The 19,100-nt window shown below is 41.4% G+C and overlaps 1 protein-coding gene across 6 annotated transcripts in view; it reads right to left on the bottom strand.

Annotated features, from left to right (window-relative positions):
* The window catches only part of trpm3 (transient receptor potential cation channel, subfamily M, member 3), a 172,204-nt gene that overhangs the window by 119,463 nt on the left and 33,641 nt on the right, over positions 1 to 19,100 (bottom strand). For 2 of the 6 annotated variants that reach the window (XM_049579216.1, XM_049579214.1), the window contains exon 1: positions 15,647 to 16,004. The exons of 2 other annotated variants lie outside the window; for them this stretch is intronic. In XM_049579216.1, coding sequence (XP_049435173.1) covers positions 15,647 to 15,736 — 90 coding nt within the window. In that variant the 5' untranslated portion in view covers positions 15,737 to 16,004. Of the gene's footprint in view, positions 1 to 15,646; positions 16,005 to 19,100 lie in introns of those variants that run through there. 2 more of the 6 variants (XM_049579212.1, XM_049579213.1) reach the window with 1 other exon arrangement.

Below are 19,100 nucleotides of genomic sequence, written 5' to 3'. Positions count from 1 at the left end.
GTAAGCAATGTGGCGCTGTACCTCTCACCCTCGCGGAGTGACAGGGATAAAGCTTCATTACATAAGGTTGCTGGCAGGACTGGGGCTTGTGCTCAGTGGCACAGAACCTGCCAACAATCCCACAGAGCACCGGGCACACATTCATCATTACACAGACTTCCTGCGTACTATTTCCTGTATCTCTTTCCGTCTGCTCCTTCATTCATTTCTCCCCACTTAGCTAATTTCTTTCTTCTTCCTTTATTAATCTCTATTTTTCTTCCCTTTCCAATTTTCTGCCAACCCCTTCACCCCCTCCCCCATCTCTCTTTTTCTTTGGGAAAGTGATGCATCCTACTTTCCTCCTGCCTTTTGGGATCAGGCTGAAAGGCAGGGAGAGAGAGCAGTGTTGTCTAAGTCTCGGGTTGTCCTCATAGAGTGTATAATCCTCTTGATGTTCTGCCACAGTTGTTGCACAGTCTAGAGGGAGGAACACTGTTAGAACATCCGTATGTATGTACTGCTGCGCAAAGTATCTAAGAACAGCGAGAGGCTGTGTGCACGCATTTACAGAGGAACGTACTGTGCAGGTATGTAAAATGATGTTAAGGTCGAACATAATAACTTGTACAAAATGCCAATCCGTGCTTTGTATTACATTTTTTATGCCTTCTGCGTGCACATGGGAACAACCATTTACACAGAGTCATGCTGAAATGTCAACAAGCTGTTCAGCGATGCATTTTTTTGTCCTTTAGTAAACAGACTTCATAAAGCAGCTGCTTCTACAAAAGGCCTTCAGACTACATTTTACATCCCATCTTGTATCACTCCTGTCCAATACATCACAACCTAAAACCTATCTGGTCAGCCAGAGTGACCCTCATTTCTCCCCGTATGGAAATCCTCACTTACTGTAGCTGAGGCAGAAATTGAATTTTTATAGATACAGATTAATGTGCCATAGCGGAGCTGTCTACTGTAGAAGTGGGTGAGGAAAAGATGAAAAGGAGAGGAGGTAAATCCTGCATAACTATAGCGGAGAAGGAATTCTCCCCAGGGGCATAACAACAGGGCTACTTCAGTGCACTGAGAATATGTTTGGGAAAAAAAGACTACGTAACTAAATATTATGCAATAAATATGGATGGGAAAGACTGAAAATCTGACTATTGGATGCAGAATTTTAAAGGCTGTGTGTGGAAATGATTTATGAGAGGATTGCAGAGATAATTTTAGACTGTTGTAAAAATTGCACTTTGGAAGCCGAAGTGGAGCACTGCTGTAATAACCTCTTAGATGTAAAACGACAGGCATCCCTTTAGGGTAGGCACTTTAACCACAGTCTAAAACGGAAGTGGGACTGGTGTATGAGAGATGGGATATTGAGAGGGTGGACTGGTTTGACTGGGCCGATATGACCACAGTTATATCAGATATATTGGAGGGGAGAGATGACAGGGAGAGAAAAAAAGGAAGGAGGGAAGTTGGGGAGAAGGAGGAGGGGGGAGGAATCCAGAACTGAGAGAGCGTGAGAAGGACTGAGAGATGGATGGAAGGACAAAAATAGCCCTGTGTGGCCATGCTGTTCACTTTCATTTTCCATGTCCCAATATCCAATTTACAGCCACACACACACACGAGAGCACATATGCACACATACTCACACATCTCCCTATGTCTCCCACATGCTCAATGCTACCCCATATTACACTTACACACAGACACACACACATATAAAAACACACACACACACAATTCCATTTACCTTTGGGATAAAATTGGTTCATTCTCACATTCTTTTACACCTCCACACTCGCTCTTTTTCTCAGTCCTGTTCCCACCTCCATGCTGTATATTTCCAACAGATCCAAAGGTATACCTACTCATGCACTGGAGACAATTTTATACCCAAACATAGGCTGATTAACACATACACATGTACATGCACACAAAGTGACTGCAGCTGGTCCCCAGGGTGCTGTCCTACAGCTGTGCCATGAGATTTAGAGCTCTTCATCCCATTTAAAGGGGACCAGAGTGATAGATAGTAAGAGGTTGGAAGGAGATATAGAGAGTTAAAAGAGAGAAGCATGGAGATAAAGGCTGCGATGCAGGGATGGAGGGGGGAGCAGAAATGTAGAGGACAATTTGCATATGTGGTCTTCATTCCTGTGAACAGCGACACATGGGAATCCAGCCCATTTTTCACCAGATTTAAAAATGGAGCTTTAATGTTACAGCTGATCTTCAAAGACCCTTCATGCTCTTCATGAATCACACGCATGTGAGTGCATGTGTGCACATGAGTGCATGTGTGTCTCATTTCAGCTGAGGAAAGAGCTGTAATGCCTCCACTGGGTGCAGACTCCTTATCCATTTTGCAGGCAAGGGAATTTACTCCTATTAAAAGTATCATTACAACTCTAAGCCAGAGAGAAAGCACAGTAATCACACACGCACAATAAAACAGCATTGTCTCTATGGTTTACTTATTTTAGGTACCTGCATGTGTGCACTTGTGTGTTGGAGTGTCCTGTTGTATGTGTGTGCATGATATTTGGCTGAATGTGTGTTTTTATTTTGGGGTTCTAGTGTCTCTGTGTGTTGATTCACGAGTGCAAGCACAGGGAAATATTTTAGAGGAGGCATTAGGGGAAGCTAAAACTGCCCCTGCATGATTTAAGACGCCAGCACTCACAGCTAATGACCTGAGTGAGATCACTGACACTGAAACAATACACTGTGTAAGCTGCGGCAGGGTAGGGAGACAGATACAGAGTGAGAGACAGATGTTGACACAGAGCTAAGAACAGAGGGGAGGAGAGAGATGCATTACTGAACAGAGACAGCAAGAAGTGATGGAGAAAAACTTGGACAAAATGTGTATAGAGATAAAACATAAACAGCCAAGTGTGAATTCTTCCTGAGTGTACATCATAAAAAACAACAGGAGAGAATGAGGAAATACTCCCATTCCTGAGTGCACTTTGAATGCTTGAAAGGCTTCCAAACTCTTATTTGACACCACATATCGATTGTCAATAAAAAGTTATAGGCCCTAAATAAAGAGGTGAATATGGAGACAGATGAGATCATTAGGGTATTGACAAAAAATGTGTTTAAGTGTGTATGAGTGTGTATGTGTGTGGGGCATTAAACATGACTGATGACCTGTCACTCTTCCAATCACTGCAAAGTGCAGCACATTGCTGAGCAGCTGGATGACAAACAAACATCTGAACTGTAGGAATTTTGCGAGCTGGTGGATCAGTTGAGCTCAGACCAGAGCAATGTTAAAGGAATAGTTTGACATTTTGAGAAATACACTTATTCACTTTCTTACAGAGTCATATGAGAAAATCAATAAAGCAAGAGCCAGTAGTAGGAGGAATTGCTTAGCTTAACATAAAGACTCCAAGTTAGGGGTTTGGGGGAGTGGGGGGGTGTTCTATAGAGAGTTATGTGCTTGGACTATTTGTCAACGGCCAGTGGAGGATTTCTTTCTCACCCTGCCATTCACTCCTTGCAGGCATGCTGACTCACTACCTCTAGGTGTTATTGTCTGGATCGGTCAATTGAGTCATCAACTGATTCACAATCAACCAACAGAACAGCGGCGCACCTTCTCTGTCAGCCTATCATCGTACTGCTCCCTGTTCTAAATATGGTTCTTTCTCTGCCGTAGTTCTTTCTTGCTGCAACCATGCGCCCTCCACCTCCCTATCACCACCTAGTCCTTATGGATTCATCAGCCTCATCCGCCTCAGCAGTCAACAGCCTCAGAGCCACCACCACAACCACCAGTGTCTGGACTCCATGGGGGGATTTATCATGCAGCCGCTCAGATGTCCCTCAATCACAAAACATCTCCCTCTGGTGTCCAAGCGCCAAAGACTTCTGTTAAATCTTAACCAACACAAATCATCTGTTAATCTGTACAGTTCAGTACAGCGGAGGAAAAAAACCCAATGGCGTAAGGATGCATTTCTTTACATTTATTTTAAACAGACAGTAGTGCAAATGGTTAGAGAGAGACAAAATCCTCTTATTAGGGACTAAGGTAACACTTTGCCCACTGGCAACTTTGGTGAACTATTTTCATGATAAAAATCATGACTATTTCAAACTCTTCTGTATTAAACTGTAGGAACACTGAACATACATTTTTTCCAAAAAACAGCAAGTCACACCAGGCTATCAAAGTGATAGTGTCTCATATGATATAAAATTGAAAACACATAGAGTTACAATTCCAGTGGTTCCCCCTTGCTATACACCAATGTACATGCCAACTCCTTCAGTAACTGTTTTATCCCATTCTGCTCTGGGTGAAGCCGTTGAACGTGCGTCAACAAGTTTCCATTCACATATCATGCAATGGTGGAGCAATGCATACACAGCGTCCTTGTCTCACACACAACGCTGTCTTCATTGCTGTTGTAGCTGACCTGGATCCTGCAGCGAGGTCTTCCAGCTTCCCCGTTTCATTTGTGCTGGCTATAGTCTGGCTGACTCACGGCAAACGCCAATACGCTTATTGCACCGTTGCTCTGAACTGTGACCCTTGTGACGTATCGGCATGAATGCATAAACTGTAACAGCCATATGAGGGACAGAGAATTCCTTTTTGTCTTGTCTTGTCTTGTCATCTCTGTGGAGTTGCCAGGCAACCAGCACATGCAAAGATAAGCTAATCAGGCCCTTTCTTTGTATAGTATAATGGACAGACATGGGGCTGGTATCGCTCTCATCAAGTATATTTCCCAAAATGTCAAACTGTTCCTTTAGGTAAGACAGCTGCTCTCAAACAGGAACTCTACCTGCTTCATCAAAGAATCTTAAATCAGAACACATATAATAATGGCAATGTGACTGAGTAAGATGAAAACATTTCTTTGTGTGAATAGTTTTTCATGATCAATAGAGAAAAAGTGAGACAGAGTTGAAGAGTGTACTTATCAAAGTGATACAGATAGTCACGGATGCCGAAGCAGGGAGAGGAACATTGAGAGGGGACAGATACAAAGGTACGAATCGAGAGATGATGAAATGAGACATTACATAAGGCAGGACAGACTGAGAGAGAGAGCGCTCTGTTTCATTGCTCTCTCAGATCAAAGCATTTTGTTAAAAGACTCTTCCTGTCATGGAGAATCTTATTCTCTTTCAACACACTTTTATTAAAAATAATCTTTTATTCACTCCTCTTCATTTGGTTGTCACACTGTGGCACCAGCCCTCCAACACAACAGACAAGGTGCAAGATATGCTATCCTTCTGTGGAGAATATATCATTAGCAACCAACCACAAAGCTCACCATGCTTCTATCTGTAAAGAAAGTTTTTGTCGGTGTTCTGTTGAAATTCAATAAAAACCTTAACAGTGATAAATGCGTACTCCACAGATCTGTGAGGAGAAACAAGCACATGTGCAGGCAACCCTAAAATGAAGGAATAAAAAACTAATAAAAAACACTTTGTTTTTATTTGATGCCTTAAAAACGATAAAGGACAAACTACTGTAACTGCTTATGCAATGGATACCACTGTGTGCAGCGACAAATATTTGATCTCCTTTAGCACTGTGGTAAAATATTAAATCAGCAATACGCAAAGGGTGAGAGCAATATTCAATCTTCTCAGTCAGTCATCTTTGCGTGATAAATGGCACCTCAATTTGAGCAAACAGGCAGGTAGGGTGTGAGAAATAAGAATTCTCTACCACGTTTTTGGGGCATTGAAGTGGGTCAACAAATAGTGCAGGCTAATATACTGCAGTCAACCAGAGGCTTGCACTGCGTTTTATAATAGGTTAGAATCTGTAAAAGTTATATCATGACTCAGCCTTTCATACACACACACACACAAATAGACACACACACACACACCACAATTACCAAGGCCATATCAATTATTTACAGACTACCACATGCTCGGGCGGGCATGCCCACACGGCCATTCCCATGAGTTTGTCTGAGGTTTACAGGTGACAATCTATCAGCACAGATTCCAGCATGTCATTTCATGACGCATACACTGAAACACACACATTATCTGGTATAGACAGCCCCACCTCACTTGTGGACAAGGCGAGCTTTTCTATTTCATTCAAATGTTGCTGTACCATGGCTATCAGCTGCAGCATTTTAAAATAAAATCAGAGCAAAGGAACAAAGATTGTTCTCAAACAGTCAAAATCTAAATATTCTTGAAAGCACATTTACTGTCATGGAAAAGTGTGGTAGTGCAAATATGATCCCTGCTATAACCCACTCCATAGGAAGCTATTACAAGATATTTTGGGGGGCTTTTTGCCTTTATTTGATAGGACAGCCATAGCGTGAAAGTGGGCGAAAGAAAGGGTGAATGAGATACAACAAAGGGCCGTGGGTTGAAATCGAACCTGTGGCCACTGTGGCACAGACAAAGCCCGTGCACATGGGACACCTGCTCCACCCAGCTAGTGGGCACCCCAGGAAGCAATTTAAACCTAAAAAGTATAGTAAAATTTAAGTTAAAATGAATAGTTGATTAACTGATAAGTTGACTGACGGACAAAGATAACTGATTAATCAAATGGCTTAGGCTAAAGTTAAGCAAAACGTTTTGTTTTAAAATTATAAGTTTTACATCTTTTCTTTATCCTGTATGACAAAAAAACTGGATGTTTCTGTAGGTTGGACAAAAAATTCTGGTAAATTTTTCAGCATTTTTCAGTATTTTCCAACATTTTATAGACAAAAACGATTAAAAGAGAAAATAATTGGTAGATTAACTGATAATGGACATAACTGAATGAATAACACTGACTGTAGTGAACAAAAAAACATCTCAGGCTGGGATTTCGACCATAACTGTGTCTTCAGTATCGGAGCTTGGAGTCTGAGACGCTGTGCAGTCGCTGTCCATGGTGCTGATTTTGAAACGTTCACTAATCTGGCTGCATTTCACCACGCGGTCAAGTAGCGCTGATTGGCTGGCTTCAGTTCAACATGAACAACAGCTTGATTGATTACACATGTCTCAGTAACAATATGGCTTCAGATCTCACATTATTAGACAGCCTCTAATTTTAATCTCCTGAGCTCGGGGTGCAATTCCAATACTTTCCCCATCCTCCCCTCACACCTCAGCATGTCATTTCATTTGCTTAACAGCCTTGCCAATCATATGTGAACATGATTAAATGAATATGTATTGATTGGTGAATTTATTAATTTAATGCTGATTGATTCGCTGTAAATTACCTCCCAAGGATTCATGCTTTTATGAATATGCCATAATGCACTCAAGACAACCACAACCACATACAAACACACACACGCAGTCCAACATTCTTTATGAAACAGACTCATTCCCCATCTAGGCAAGCCCACACCACAACAGCACCACTTAACTAATTAAAGTGAATAATTAAGTTGATCAATCCACTTCTACATTTTGATTTGTGTAAAGAATTTGACGTAAGACTTTAAATTTCATGGAGTGTGTAGCACCCAATAATGAAATAATTTCCTGAAAATCTAATAACATTCAAAAATGTAATTAAAGTCCCTCTTAACCTATTAAAAAATGTAATAAAATGTCCTGACTGATATTGTAATAACATAACAAAAGAACTAGACCATATACTAAAGTGATTACATATCTGAACCTGACCCAAAACACACCTTAAAGCTGTATTGGTGTAATGAGATCACTGTTACTACATCTCTAGTTAATGGTAATTAAAACATTCACACATACAGCCCTCTGCTCTCTTCTCGCTTGTTGTTACCCTTGTGGAACTATAGATTTATTAATATTAGATATATTGGTCAGTCGATAATATCTGCCAACATTGGCCTATAGTGTCGGTGAATATGTTATCCAATATGCACCGATATGAACACTTTTTTTTTTTTAACAGAACTTAATGCAGAAATGTGTTGTGATGTTTAAAATAATTTAGAATTATTAAATCTCCAATGAAGTTTGCTGTGTCAGTGTTTAAGCTATTGGTGAAATGTAAAATTTCCTGTGATGTAATATTAAATCAAATTTTGGAAATGTTTTGCTCCCTAATATCAGTATCAGCATCGGCCCCAAAACTCCAGTTACTCTACCTCTCAGAAGTGTCATGAGATCGGGTGAGGCAAAGCAGAATCTTTATTCAATAAAAATCACTGTTGACTCAGATGGAAAAGAACATTTCATAGAGATCATATCGACTGTTCTGCTTTCATCGCTGATTTGTGTAATGTTAGTCATCCTCTGCAGACCTAGTCATCTTCTAATGGAGCATTCTGAGATCAGCTCTGGTCTAACAGACGATCCCTGCATGATGACTAATCAGCATGGGTATGGGCGGGTTCATTCTGAGTGATAGGGATTTCAATTTAATGCATCTTTGCCTGATAACAACATACTACTAGTAATCTGTTGTAGATTTCAAATTCTGCATAAAGCTTACATGAAACAGTATTATAAATTTTGTAAAAAAAAAAACAAAAAACAACATGACATGACATTGACTGCAGTACAGTACGTTTGTACAGAGCCTGACTAGCTGTTTCCCCCAGTTGCAGTCTGTATACTAAGCTAGGCTAGCCTGCGCCTGGTTTCAGCTCCATATCAAACTGATGGAAATGCTTTAATGCTGAAATACTCACTCCGAATGTAACGTGGGTTTAAAGAAAATATGCCACAGCATAAAGCTGCACATAAAAACCGACATCTACAAATCAGATGCACAAACCTTTGCATACAGATCCAACCCAAGCAATATATACACACTAATGCACACCATCAATCCCCCCAAGACCAGCGTCACACTTGCTACACCAGTATATTGTGTTCATAAAGCGTGTCAGGAGGGTTCATGACTGTCCTTGTACATAATTAAATAGCCTTCCATCACCTGCATTTAATTACCCCTGACAGTTTAAAGGTCAAAGGTCAGCATTTAGAGTTCATAACTCTACTGCTAGTGTCAGGGATGCTGCTGCTCTGGCTACCAGGTGGGAGCCGTGGGTGGATGGATATGCAATTTGCAATTGTGTGTGCGTGTGCGTGTGTGTGTGTGTGTGTGTGTGTGTGTGTGTGTGTGTGTGCGCGCGTGCATGCGTGCGCATGTGCGTGTGTGTGTGTGTGTGTTTTTCAGGGATGTTTGTACAGTATATGTGAAAAATGTCCACAGTAGAAGCTAGAATTGGTTCACCAAATATACATTTATTCTGAAACTGCAGGTCCTTTCACCATTGATTCTCATAAATGATTCAGCAGCTGACTGGTAGGTACTGTAGCATCATTCTGTTCTGTGTGCCACATGAATTCAGGACAAATACATTTAAAAACAAAGAGTACAAACAGTGTGACGACACATCATTTTGTAAAGCTGCTTTCTTGTTTAAAGATCCAGATATTTTAGAAAACACACAAATATTAAAACAGCTTGTTTCACTTCCCATGATGTTGTGTGGAAGCACGCCAAATAGGAAATATAGAGTCTTTGTGTGCCTGAATAAAGGAATGAGGTGTTAATTGGCAGCTTATGTTCTCGTTTTGGCTCATTAGTGAGATACTGTGCTAATTGAAATCTCATAAATGCGGTATTTGCTGGTTAATTGAGACATAAACAAGCAAGCTTTAAGAACATCCTATGACTTTGAGGCCACACAGAAGAGGAACAAGGACAAGTGAGAGAAAGGACCCTCCCTGAGGCGTACACACGACAACGTGTTCTTCCAATTTCATTCAACACTCAAGTACTATTTGTTCTCAGCACGCTGGGATCTGTCAGTAAGTGTGGAAGCAAGGGAGAGAAAGAGTGTGGTGATTTCGGGAGATACAACAGTGACCTCAATTTCACTGTAAAACATGAGGGAACAGCAAGCAGAAATATCCACTGAGCAGCTAGTTGCCTTTGTGCATGTAATGTACACATCCCCTTTGTTGTGATTAACATGTAATGAAGCTTAATGATGCTTTTATGTTTACCTGCACAGACTACAAATAGGAATTTATCTTATGTGCACTCCCCCTGCTCAAAATGACAGCAACATGCACACAAAGATCCCGCTGTAACATGCGTATTACGGTTGTCATTAAAGTGTGACAAGGCAAATTCAATCAGATAATCACTGATTTGCAACAGCTTGTTAATTGCAACAATCACCGCTGTCCCGATCTTGATGATATAGCAGGAGGTGTAAATGATGCACGGCGTACAGAGGGAGTGTAATGCAAAGACTCAGCACAGCCTGAAAGAAGCAATACTTCAGCTGCTCCGATAATAACATTACACCTGATTACCAGTTCGAGACAGTGTGATGTTCTGTGCACGGTATATCAAACTGAGAGGAGTCAAACAGACACCTGTTATCAGCACAGAGGAATGTGTTAGTCATTAAAAACAAAGATGAGATGCAGCACTGCTGGCTGCTGCACTGGTGCTACATCACTCCCTATTACAAATCAGATACAGAGAGAAAATGCATCTCAGTTTTGTGTTTTGAAAAGTTTTGTTCTCATTCTACATTAATATGCTGCTTTAGAATATGTGATGTTTACTAAAAGAGTACACAGGTGTAGGTACAAAGAGCACATCTACATAAAGGTCTTAAGGATTGTTAGTTTTATAACATTTGCTGTGCTGAGATCTACTGTATCCATCTGCCTTCTATAGATACAAAAAAGCGTGGTGCCACCTATGGGTGAGAAACTGTACTTCGCTTCTTGTCATACTGTATACTGTAGGTGTCAGAATTCACATTAAGAATAGGAAATTTTCATAATGATGATTACGTTAGATTGCTGTGTAGGATGAACTCCCATGCATATTCACTCCTCGCAGCTAAACTCGGTGATACGAGGCACTGCAACAGTGATTCTTTTTATGTAACACAAATGTATTTTTAGCATTAGAGGGAGAATTTTATTTTTTTAGCAGCAGCATCCCGTCCCCCATGTATTTTGCATAAGATGGAGTGTTATCTATGCTTTATGATTATGGGCTGCAATGGTGGGAAAAAAGGGAGTCAGAGACACAAAAAGAAAGGAAAGAGGACAGTGTATCAAAAATAGTAAGAGGCAGAAGACAAAAGACAGACAGACAGGACACAAAAGAGAAAAATGCAAGATGGAGACAAGTGAAGGAGGGCAGAACTGAACAACTTCACAAAGAGAGCAAGAAAGCATCATTACTGTGTTCTCTGTATGCAGCATTTTCTTTACACAATTACCGCACAGCACTGCAGAGGTATTAACACTGTCTGATTTCCTAAAAGGGTGAGGATATAATGTAATGAAATTCCCTTGAAACTGATCGAGGAGAGGCAGTTAAGACAACTTAATGTGGTATGATGATGAAAAGATAACAAAGCACATATTCATTAAATATTAGAGAGGCTGTCACCTTAAAAAGCGGAAGAAAAGACAGAGGTTTCGCTGAATGTATTCATATGTGAGAGAAGTATTAAAGTTGCCAAGAGAGGATGAAAGCAGACAGATTTTCCATTTCCGATTCTCTGTCCAACATTGTTTCCCTGTCTCATGCTTTATCCCGCTGAGTCTACACAAAATCCCAGGCTTAAACTTGTAAAATATCTCAGCTGTCAGTGTTGCAAATATATATATATAATATCATTTTAGGAGCAAGACACAAGCTCAGGCAGAGAGAACATTTTGATTAAATCTACACTGTCAGTCATATCCAGCAAAGGGCTCTTTTGTACAGGTCCAGATAAAAGAGCACAAGGTTACAAATCTACAAACGGTGAGAATCAATGATGGTTTCTGGGTGGCTTTCTGGATAGACACACAGGATGAGAGCGCATGGCCAAGAGTGAAACTCCAGGTGTGCTTTCCCTTCCTTTTTTTTTTTAGGTGTCCTACTTCAGGGAAACACCTCTCTCTCCCTCCCTTGTCTAATAGGGGCATTACTCTTCTGTAAAGTGGCACTTGACCAATTGCTTGCCATTTTAAAGGTCAATAGGAAGCTGTTTTAATGAATTCAATTACTTGTTGAGCACTCATATCAGCACAAACCTGATTCATTGCCAGATCAGGATCATTAATAAAGCCGAGTTAGTGCAGTGCTACCGCCCTTGCAGACAAAAGCAAGTATCTCGGGATTATCTTTAACAAATCTGCATTCTGTGTCAGAAGACAGGAAATCATCCTCATCAAGGTTTACTTGTAAATCCACTCAAGTCTATTCACACTGACACAGAACTCAACAATATTTATCTTTGAGCTGAACTGACAGACATGCATGCTCATAACTACTGACAGAAACCCACAAATGAATCAATATCTTTACACCAATTTTGCACTCAAGGACGTTTGCACACACACACACACACACACACACACACACTATTTTACACACTGTAAGCCATGGTCCTCTAATGGATGAGATGTCAAATAGAGTCAATTCCACCGTCAATGCATTGAGCTTCTGGGTCTTGCCACTGTGATGATATCTTCGAACGATCAATATCTTAGCATGCATCGAGTCCATATCACGCGCGCACACGCACACACATGTACACACCGACACTTCCACTCGTTGCGTGGTCAGCTTAATGAAGGTGGGTTAAGAAGATGATGAAAGTGTACTAGGTTTTTGATGAACTGTATGGAATCATAAAAGGCACAGTGGCTGGGGGCATCAGCAGGATAGGTTGGCTGTGTGCTGTGTGTTTCTATAGAAATGAGATAAGATTGCATTACCGGTTAGCCCTTAAGAGACACACACAGTATGGCGGTAGTGCTTAATTTAATATTAAAGATAAAGGTTTCAGTTCTTATTAAATTTACTTTGTGTAACTGTCTCTCTGACTCTGAGCATACCACAGGGTTCAAATCATATGCTCACTCACCGGAGCTTGCAGGGTACATACATGCTACAATGTCAACTGTGCCTGTAGCGCTGCATTATAAATGCACATACTCCAACATAGAAGAGCATGTGCACAAACACAAGCACAAACCTACATGCAAACACACGCACACAATCTGCTGGACATATTTCTCTGCCCAAGGAAGACACAAAACATCACTGACAGCCTATAAATTGTAGTCACACTCGGGTGCACACACGAGCATAAGTATGCAGTTGGCAGCAGCAGGCAGGTAATAAGTTAGCGGGACATGGGAGGAAAGTGCTTGTCGTGCAGAAATTTCCGACAATAATGACAGGCCTATTACGTTAATTTCATGCTGACAGCCTGATGTCTCTCTGGGAAGATTCACACACAACAGAAACAGGGACCGTGACCCTCTGTAGCTTCATCCACAGTGCTAACACAACCAAGCCTGCACGTTCAGATGCTGCCACGACCATCAAAACTGTAAAGCCCCCTTTACACTGCCTTTGCAAGGGTGTGAAGTTTTGATGACATATTATGCATGCAACCGACTGTGGGAGACTTTAAAGCAGCTAGCAGCAGTTAGCAGCTAACTCAAAGAAGGAGAACAGCAGCTGAAAATGTCCTCAAATTGGGAAAACTCCTCCTCCATGCAGAGGACCAGATCAGCTGCCATATATAACAGGGACAGTAAATGATTATTACCATGTTACGCCATTGTTATTGTTTAAAAAAGTGTTGCTATGTTAAATGTCACACTCAAGTGTTGCTATGTTAAATGTCACACTCTGCCGATGCTGTCGTGGTAACCCACACTAGAGCAGCATGATGCTGCCATTGTTTGATACTGTGTAAAAATGCAAAGGTGTGTAAAGAAGGGACTTTATCTTGGCCCTGAAAAATGAAAACTCACATTATTTTTATAATATTTTAAAACATTTTCAATTCATTTGAATGACAAGCAGCTCTTGAGCTAACAGCAGGGACAGTGCTGTGGTACTGATGTCGTTAATTCTGGAGCTGGTTCGTGAACCAACCCTGGACATAGAAAGAGCTTGGGATGGGAAGATTTTCTGTTTCACAGCTGGGAGCCTTCAATTCAAATAAATCTTATTTTAGTGTCCCACAGAGGGAATCACTTATTCAGTGGTAAAGCACTAAATCCAACAGGCTTCACTTGATGACATCATCTATTCAAGTCTTGGGGAGCTTAGGGAGGGGAAAAATCAATCAACTGAATTTAATTTGTATAAGTCCACTTTAACTTTTGAGTAGTAGATTTTTTTTAATGGCTTTACATAGTAAAACATTTATTTCATCACCTTTAAGTTAGAAATGTTCGCTGGTGCATTTCTGAACCTTTAATTCTAAAAGAAATATTGTACATTGCTTTACTTTTTAGGTGCTCTGAATACTCTAAATACACACATGCACAGAGACAACACTCAGAAAACTTCATCCTCATGTACAGCTCCACAGTAAAGCAGGTTAACGACCACACTAAGCACGTCCTCAGACAGACAGACAGACAGACACACACACACACACACACACAAACAGACCCTATGCACATTCAATCAAGGATTACAATGATATTCATTTAACCAGGCTATACAAATGCAAATGGCTGACATGTGAGCCCAGGCACTCTAGCCGTGTGCTTCAACATCACAGCGACACTGCTCTGTGAGACACTTTGATAAAGCCAGATCAAAGGAGAGTGAAGAAGAGGCATTCAAGACCTCCAACAATAGCTCTCCTTAAACAGTGCCTCTAACTGGCTTATAAAAGCACATGAATGAATAAAGATGGGGTTTTAGGCTACAAATGTCTGTAAACAAGCCCTATAGAGGCACTTTACAGAGGCTATAAAACACAAATACACACATGCAACCACACATGCTCAGACACGCAGATGAATGTAGGCTACACACACTGTAATACACACCTCTGCTCAGGTGATGAGGCGAAAAGGTGTGGTTTGTCAACTAAACCTGGCTAATTCTAACAAAACGCACAAGTCCAACACAAGGTTTTACACTGAGGTGCATTGTTGAATTCATTTTAACACCTGTCCACTGGAATTTGATGATGCACATCCACCTCTGTCCTAATTCTCCTCAGTCCCTGTCTGTCCTCTCCAATTCAACATTTCTGCTCACCCATCCCTACAAAGCCTCTCTTCCCTTATATTCTGCCTGTTTCGTTCACCATCTACCTTTCCTTTCGTCTTCTCGCATTCCTTTCACTCCCTCTCTGCAAACCTCTTGCTATTTCCAACACTGGACCCCTATAATCCCGTCTCTCCCTCTGATTCTTTCCAACTCTTATTGTCAGTGTCTCATCCTCTCCTGTCCTGTTTTTTTCCTGCTCTCAATCATTTATAAAGCTTTGCTTTTTCTCCTTCAACACACTTTCTTTGTCACTGCCTCTTCCATTTCTCTGTCTCACTCTGTGCGCATCTCCCTAACATCATGCTCCCGCTTTACCAGTCTCCATTTTTATCCTACCCTCTTTGCGCATCCCCATACTTTCAAAGCTTAGTGTTATACTGGCAGTTTTGCCACACTTGCCCTCTATCCCCTCTAAAAGCCTGCCTTACATCCACTGGGTTATGCACAAGTACACTTGAAGGAAGCCAGGGATGTGGCATAGCAGCTTTTCCAGCATTCATTTTATATCCTCACATCATCTTCTTTTGGAAAGTGGCAGAATAGCAGAAAGGCTGCCTGACACATTTTACTATACATCTCCTTTGCCATTTTTTTTTTTTTTAGTTCATCCCCACTCTCCCTTCCCCTGTGTTCTTTTACCTTTAGCAGGCGTACAGATGGCAGGAAGGCTGCATGGCACAGTTTTCTGATGGTCCAGTTGAGTGGCCGTGGTGCATCCAGCTGGTTCATGGTGCCCACTCTTCACGGTGCAGCCACTGGTGCCCGGCGGCTTTTCCCGGGACCAGGATCAATGCTGCCCCACAAGGGGGGCAAAAATGGGAGAGGGTCTCCAACTCCAACTGCCGAAAAGCACGCAAGTCCCAGGGCATGACCCTCGACAGACAACCATCAACCACTACTGCCACCACCTTGAAGCCTTTACTCCCCCGAGCAGATGAATCTCTCACCTGGTCAGCTCTCTGCCCCCCCTCCCCTCCCTCCCTGCCCTCTTCTCCTCTCTGGCCCACACAGATCCAAAGAGTCCGAGGCAAGCCAAACCTGGTGCACCAGGAACATCTGATTCCTCTTCCACCAGTAGCCGGAGTGCACTCAGCTCTGGCGCGAAAAAACCCAGAGTGTACAGTATTTTCCCAAAGAATGGAGCAGAGCGCAGCAATGCACAGCAGAGATGAGAGCGTGTAGTGTGAGAGGGATTCAGGTAGAGGAAGAGAAAGAAGAGAGGAAGAGATGGAGGAGAGATGGAGATGTGAAGAGAGGAGAGACGAGCAGTGCAGTGCAGTGCAGTATAGCGCAGAGGGGAGAGGAGAGGAAAGGAGAGTAGCGCAGAGCGCATAAACGGAGCAGCCTGACAGGCAGCGGCTTAGATTTGAGGCTGCAGGCACACTACTGTCTCTAAGATGAGAGGAGGAGGAGAGAGAGAGGGAGAATGGAAGTGAGACACACAGAGAGATGGAGGGAGAGAGTGAAAGGGGAGACATAAAATAAGATCCAGCACAACTGATGAACAAGCTGAAATTGAAACTATGGGGATAGGATGCAAGAGAAAAAAGACAGCTTCTGCGCATGGGAAAAAAAAGATGAGCGATGGAGAGAGACAGAGGGCAAGATGGAGAGAAGGGGGGAGATGTGATGAGACACTGTATGGTGGTCAAAAGGGAAATGGGTGAAGTGGAGTCAAAGCTCTGTCTAATACAAATGAATTGGAGTTTGAAAATGGAAGCACATGAAACAACTTGGGGATGTGGCAGCGGAGAGGAGTACGACCTACTTACTGATTTGCACGTGTGACATTATGTTCATGGATAAAAGCTCCAAAGTGGTTAGAAAAGAACACTAAAAAACAGAGTGGTTTGCTGTTACTGTCATGTCACACCTTCCTCTCTCCCATTTAATGATATTCAGTGCAATTCTAAAGTTGGGAGAAAGACAATTAACTTCTATCTTTTTCTAGGTTGTCCTTTGATCTTTAAGACCCAAATTGCTTTTGAATTGAATACAGGTGTACTCACCTAAAAGTCTGACTTCTAGATGACAAAAATAGGCATTTCTTTGCCTTTCTTGGTTCATCAACCTGAATATATAAACCTGTTTTACCCATGTTTACGAAAAATGATTAACAGCATTAGACAATGACCAATTAACATTAGCCTTAATAAGCTTCTCAATTTGATGTGTATTTAAATTCAAGCATTTAGGATCAGAATAAACAACGTGTGTATGTATTTTACATTATCTACTACAGTGGAAACCTCTGTAGTAGATGAGGTTGGAAATTAGCCCCTGTCACCAGCCAAATGCTGGGACAATATCCAAGTAGCAGCTAGATTTGCTTCACTCACCAGCCCCGAAACAACAGCAATCTATTGATTTGGTGACAGATTTCGGAATCCACCTGACAAAAAAGCTCATTGCCAACCCTGCTAGAAGCAGATGGTTATTATAACCAAATTCTATTATTCCTTCTTTTCTCATGCAAATTACCATCTAATTAATTACATGAATATACCTGACTGAGCATTATCAACCCACTTGACAACGGCTTCAACTGCAGGTGCTTTTTCCGTGCACATTGGTTTTCTGTCTCCATCACCCGCAGTCATGTAGCCCATGGAACACCAAGTTTCACTACTGCTTCTCGTTGGCTTGTTTCTGGCAGTTTTTCATGAGCTTCAAGGTCATTGTGTTTTTCATTAGGGAGAAAACGACTTTTTCCCATCATGACTTCAATGTGCACGCATTAGCCTCAGGTAGCCAGCTGGAAGCAAACAGATTATCATGAGGCAAGTAATGAAGCTAGAAAAATAGAATTACCGTAGCTTTTTGATCCATATAAGGGGTTTCTGTACTTATAGGAGAGTTACATCTGATCAGGCTCTTCCCACCAACATGCCTTTTTTTAACAACTGTAAAACCCAAATATTTTAAGTTTTATGCTGTAATTCCTTCCAGCACCTCGGGAACAAATGCCTGCAGTCATCTTTATGTTAACTTTAAGTATGCATGAGCATGTATAATATTCATTATCTGTTTCTACACAAGCCTGAGATTATCAGGTTTGATTAAAGATTAAATGATTATTCTCAAGGTTTTAGCTGCATTACAAAATGCACTTTCTAAATGTAATCAGCACACACGCTTCAACCATCCATAGAGCTGTACTGTAGGAGCCCAAAGCAAATTAACAATGGCAAACATTATTAGTGAAACATCTTTCAAAGACTAGCAATGGATTATGAAGCACACCCACTATTGTTACTTCATCTTTGTTGGTGTTTGGTGTGCCTTTATTTCTATTTTTAGAGACTCAGACTGTTTGTCTCCGGCGTGTTACTGATTCACAATACTCAAACACCCAAATGCTTGTCAAAACAAAAGATATGAAAAACAGAAATTAACAGCTCTCTTTGTGATAGATTTGTTTTGTTTGGACTGGTTGAGAAGTGATTCAGTGCGATGTGATTCTCTGGTGTAGGGACAAAACCACACACGGTTTGGAGGTGTTAATGACAACACATGACACCTGCTGTTAGATCTACTACACATTCTTACTGTAAAAAGAATACATGGTTCAAATTAATGTCACCATGAATGCACAGTAGCTGCGTTAAGCATCAAATGCCTATGCAACACATGCTGTGCTTCAGCTGAGGCGTTAAATCCGGGCAAATACAAGATAAGCTTAAAATATGAATACAAAGGAAGACGTTTGTCATATGTTTGAGCTTTTATAAAAGGGAAACTTGGGGGAAAATTAATATCAGTATAGTTTAAACACACAATTCAGTGAAGCAGAGACTTTCAGTGTTATCCTGGAAGCAAAATCAAGACCAAAGAGTAAAGGGCCATCCACATGAAGAACAATAACCATAATGATGTGAGCGCCCTCGCTAATGAACGATGATGTTCTGTAAACAGTGGCACCAAGCATGTGCTGTACACTCCAGCTGTGTAGGCGGCATAGGAAAATGATCATAATCTTATAAACTAATCATAATAATCATCTCCTCATCTCCGTTAGTAAGAATAACACTCACCACCCATTCCGAGGGTGAGCCCGAGTGCATCTCAATTGTCCTTCTTCTCGATTGTGTCT

Source organism: Epinephelus fuscoguttatus, linkage group LG6 (assembly GCF_011397635.1).
Source record: "Epinephelus fuscoguttatus linkage group LG6, E.fuscoguttatus.final_Chr_v1".
Lineage (NCBI taxonomy): Eukaryota > Metazoa > Chordata > Actinopteri > Perciformes > Serranidae > Epinephelus > Epinephelus fuscoguttatus.
Note: the sequence above shows the minus strand (reverse complement) of the source record. Positions and strands in the feature narration are given on the sequence as shown.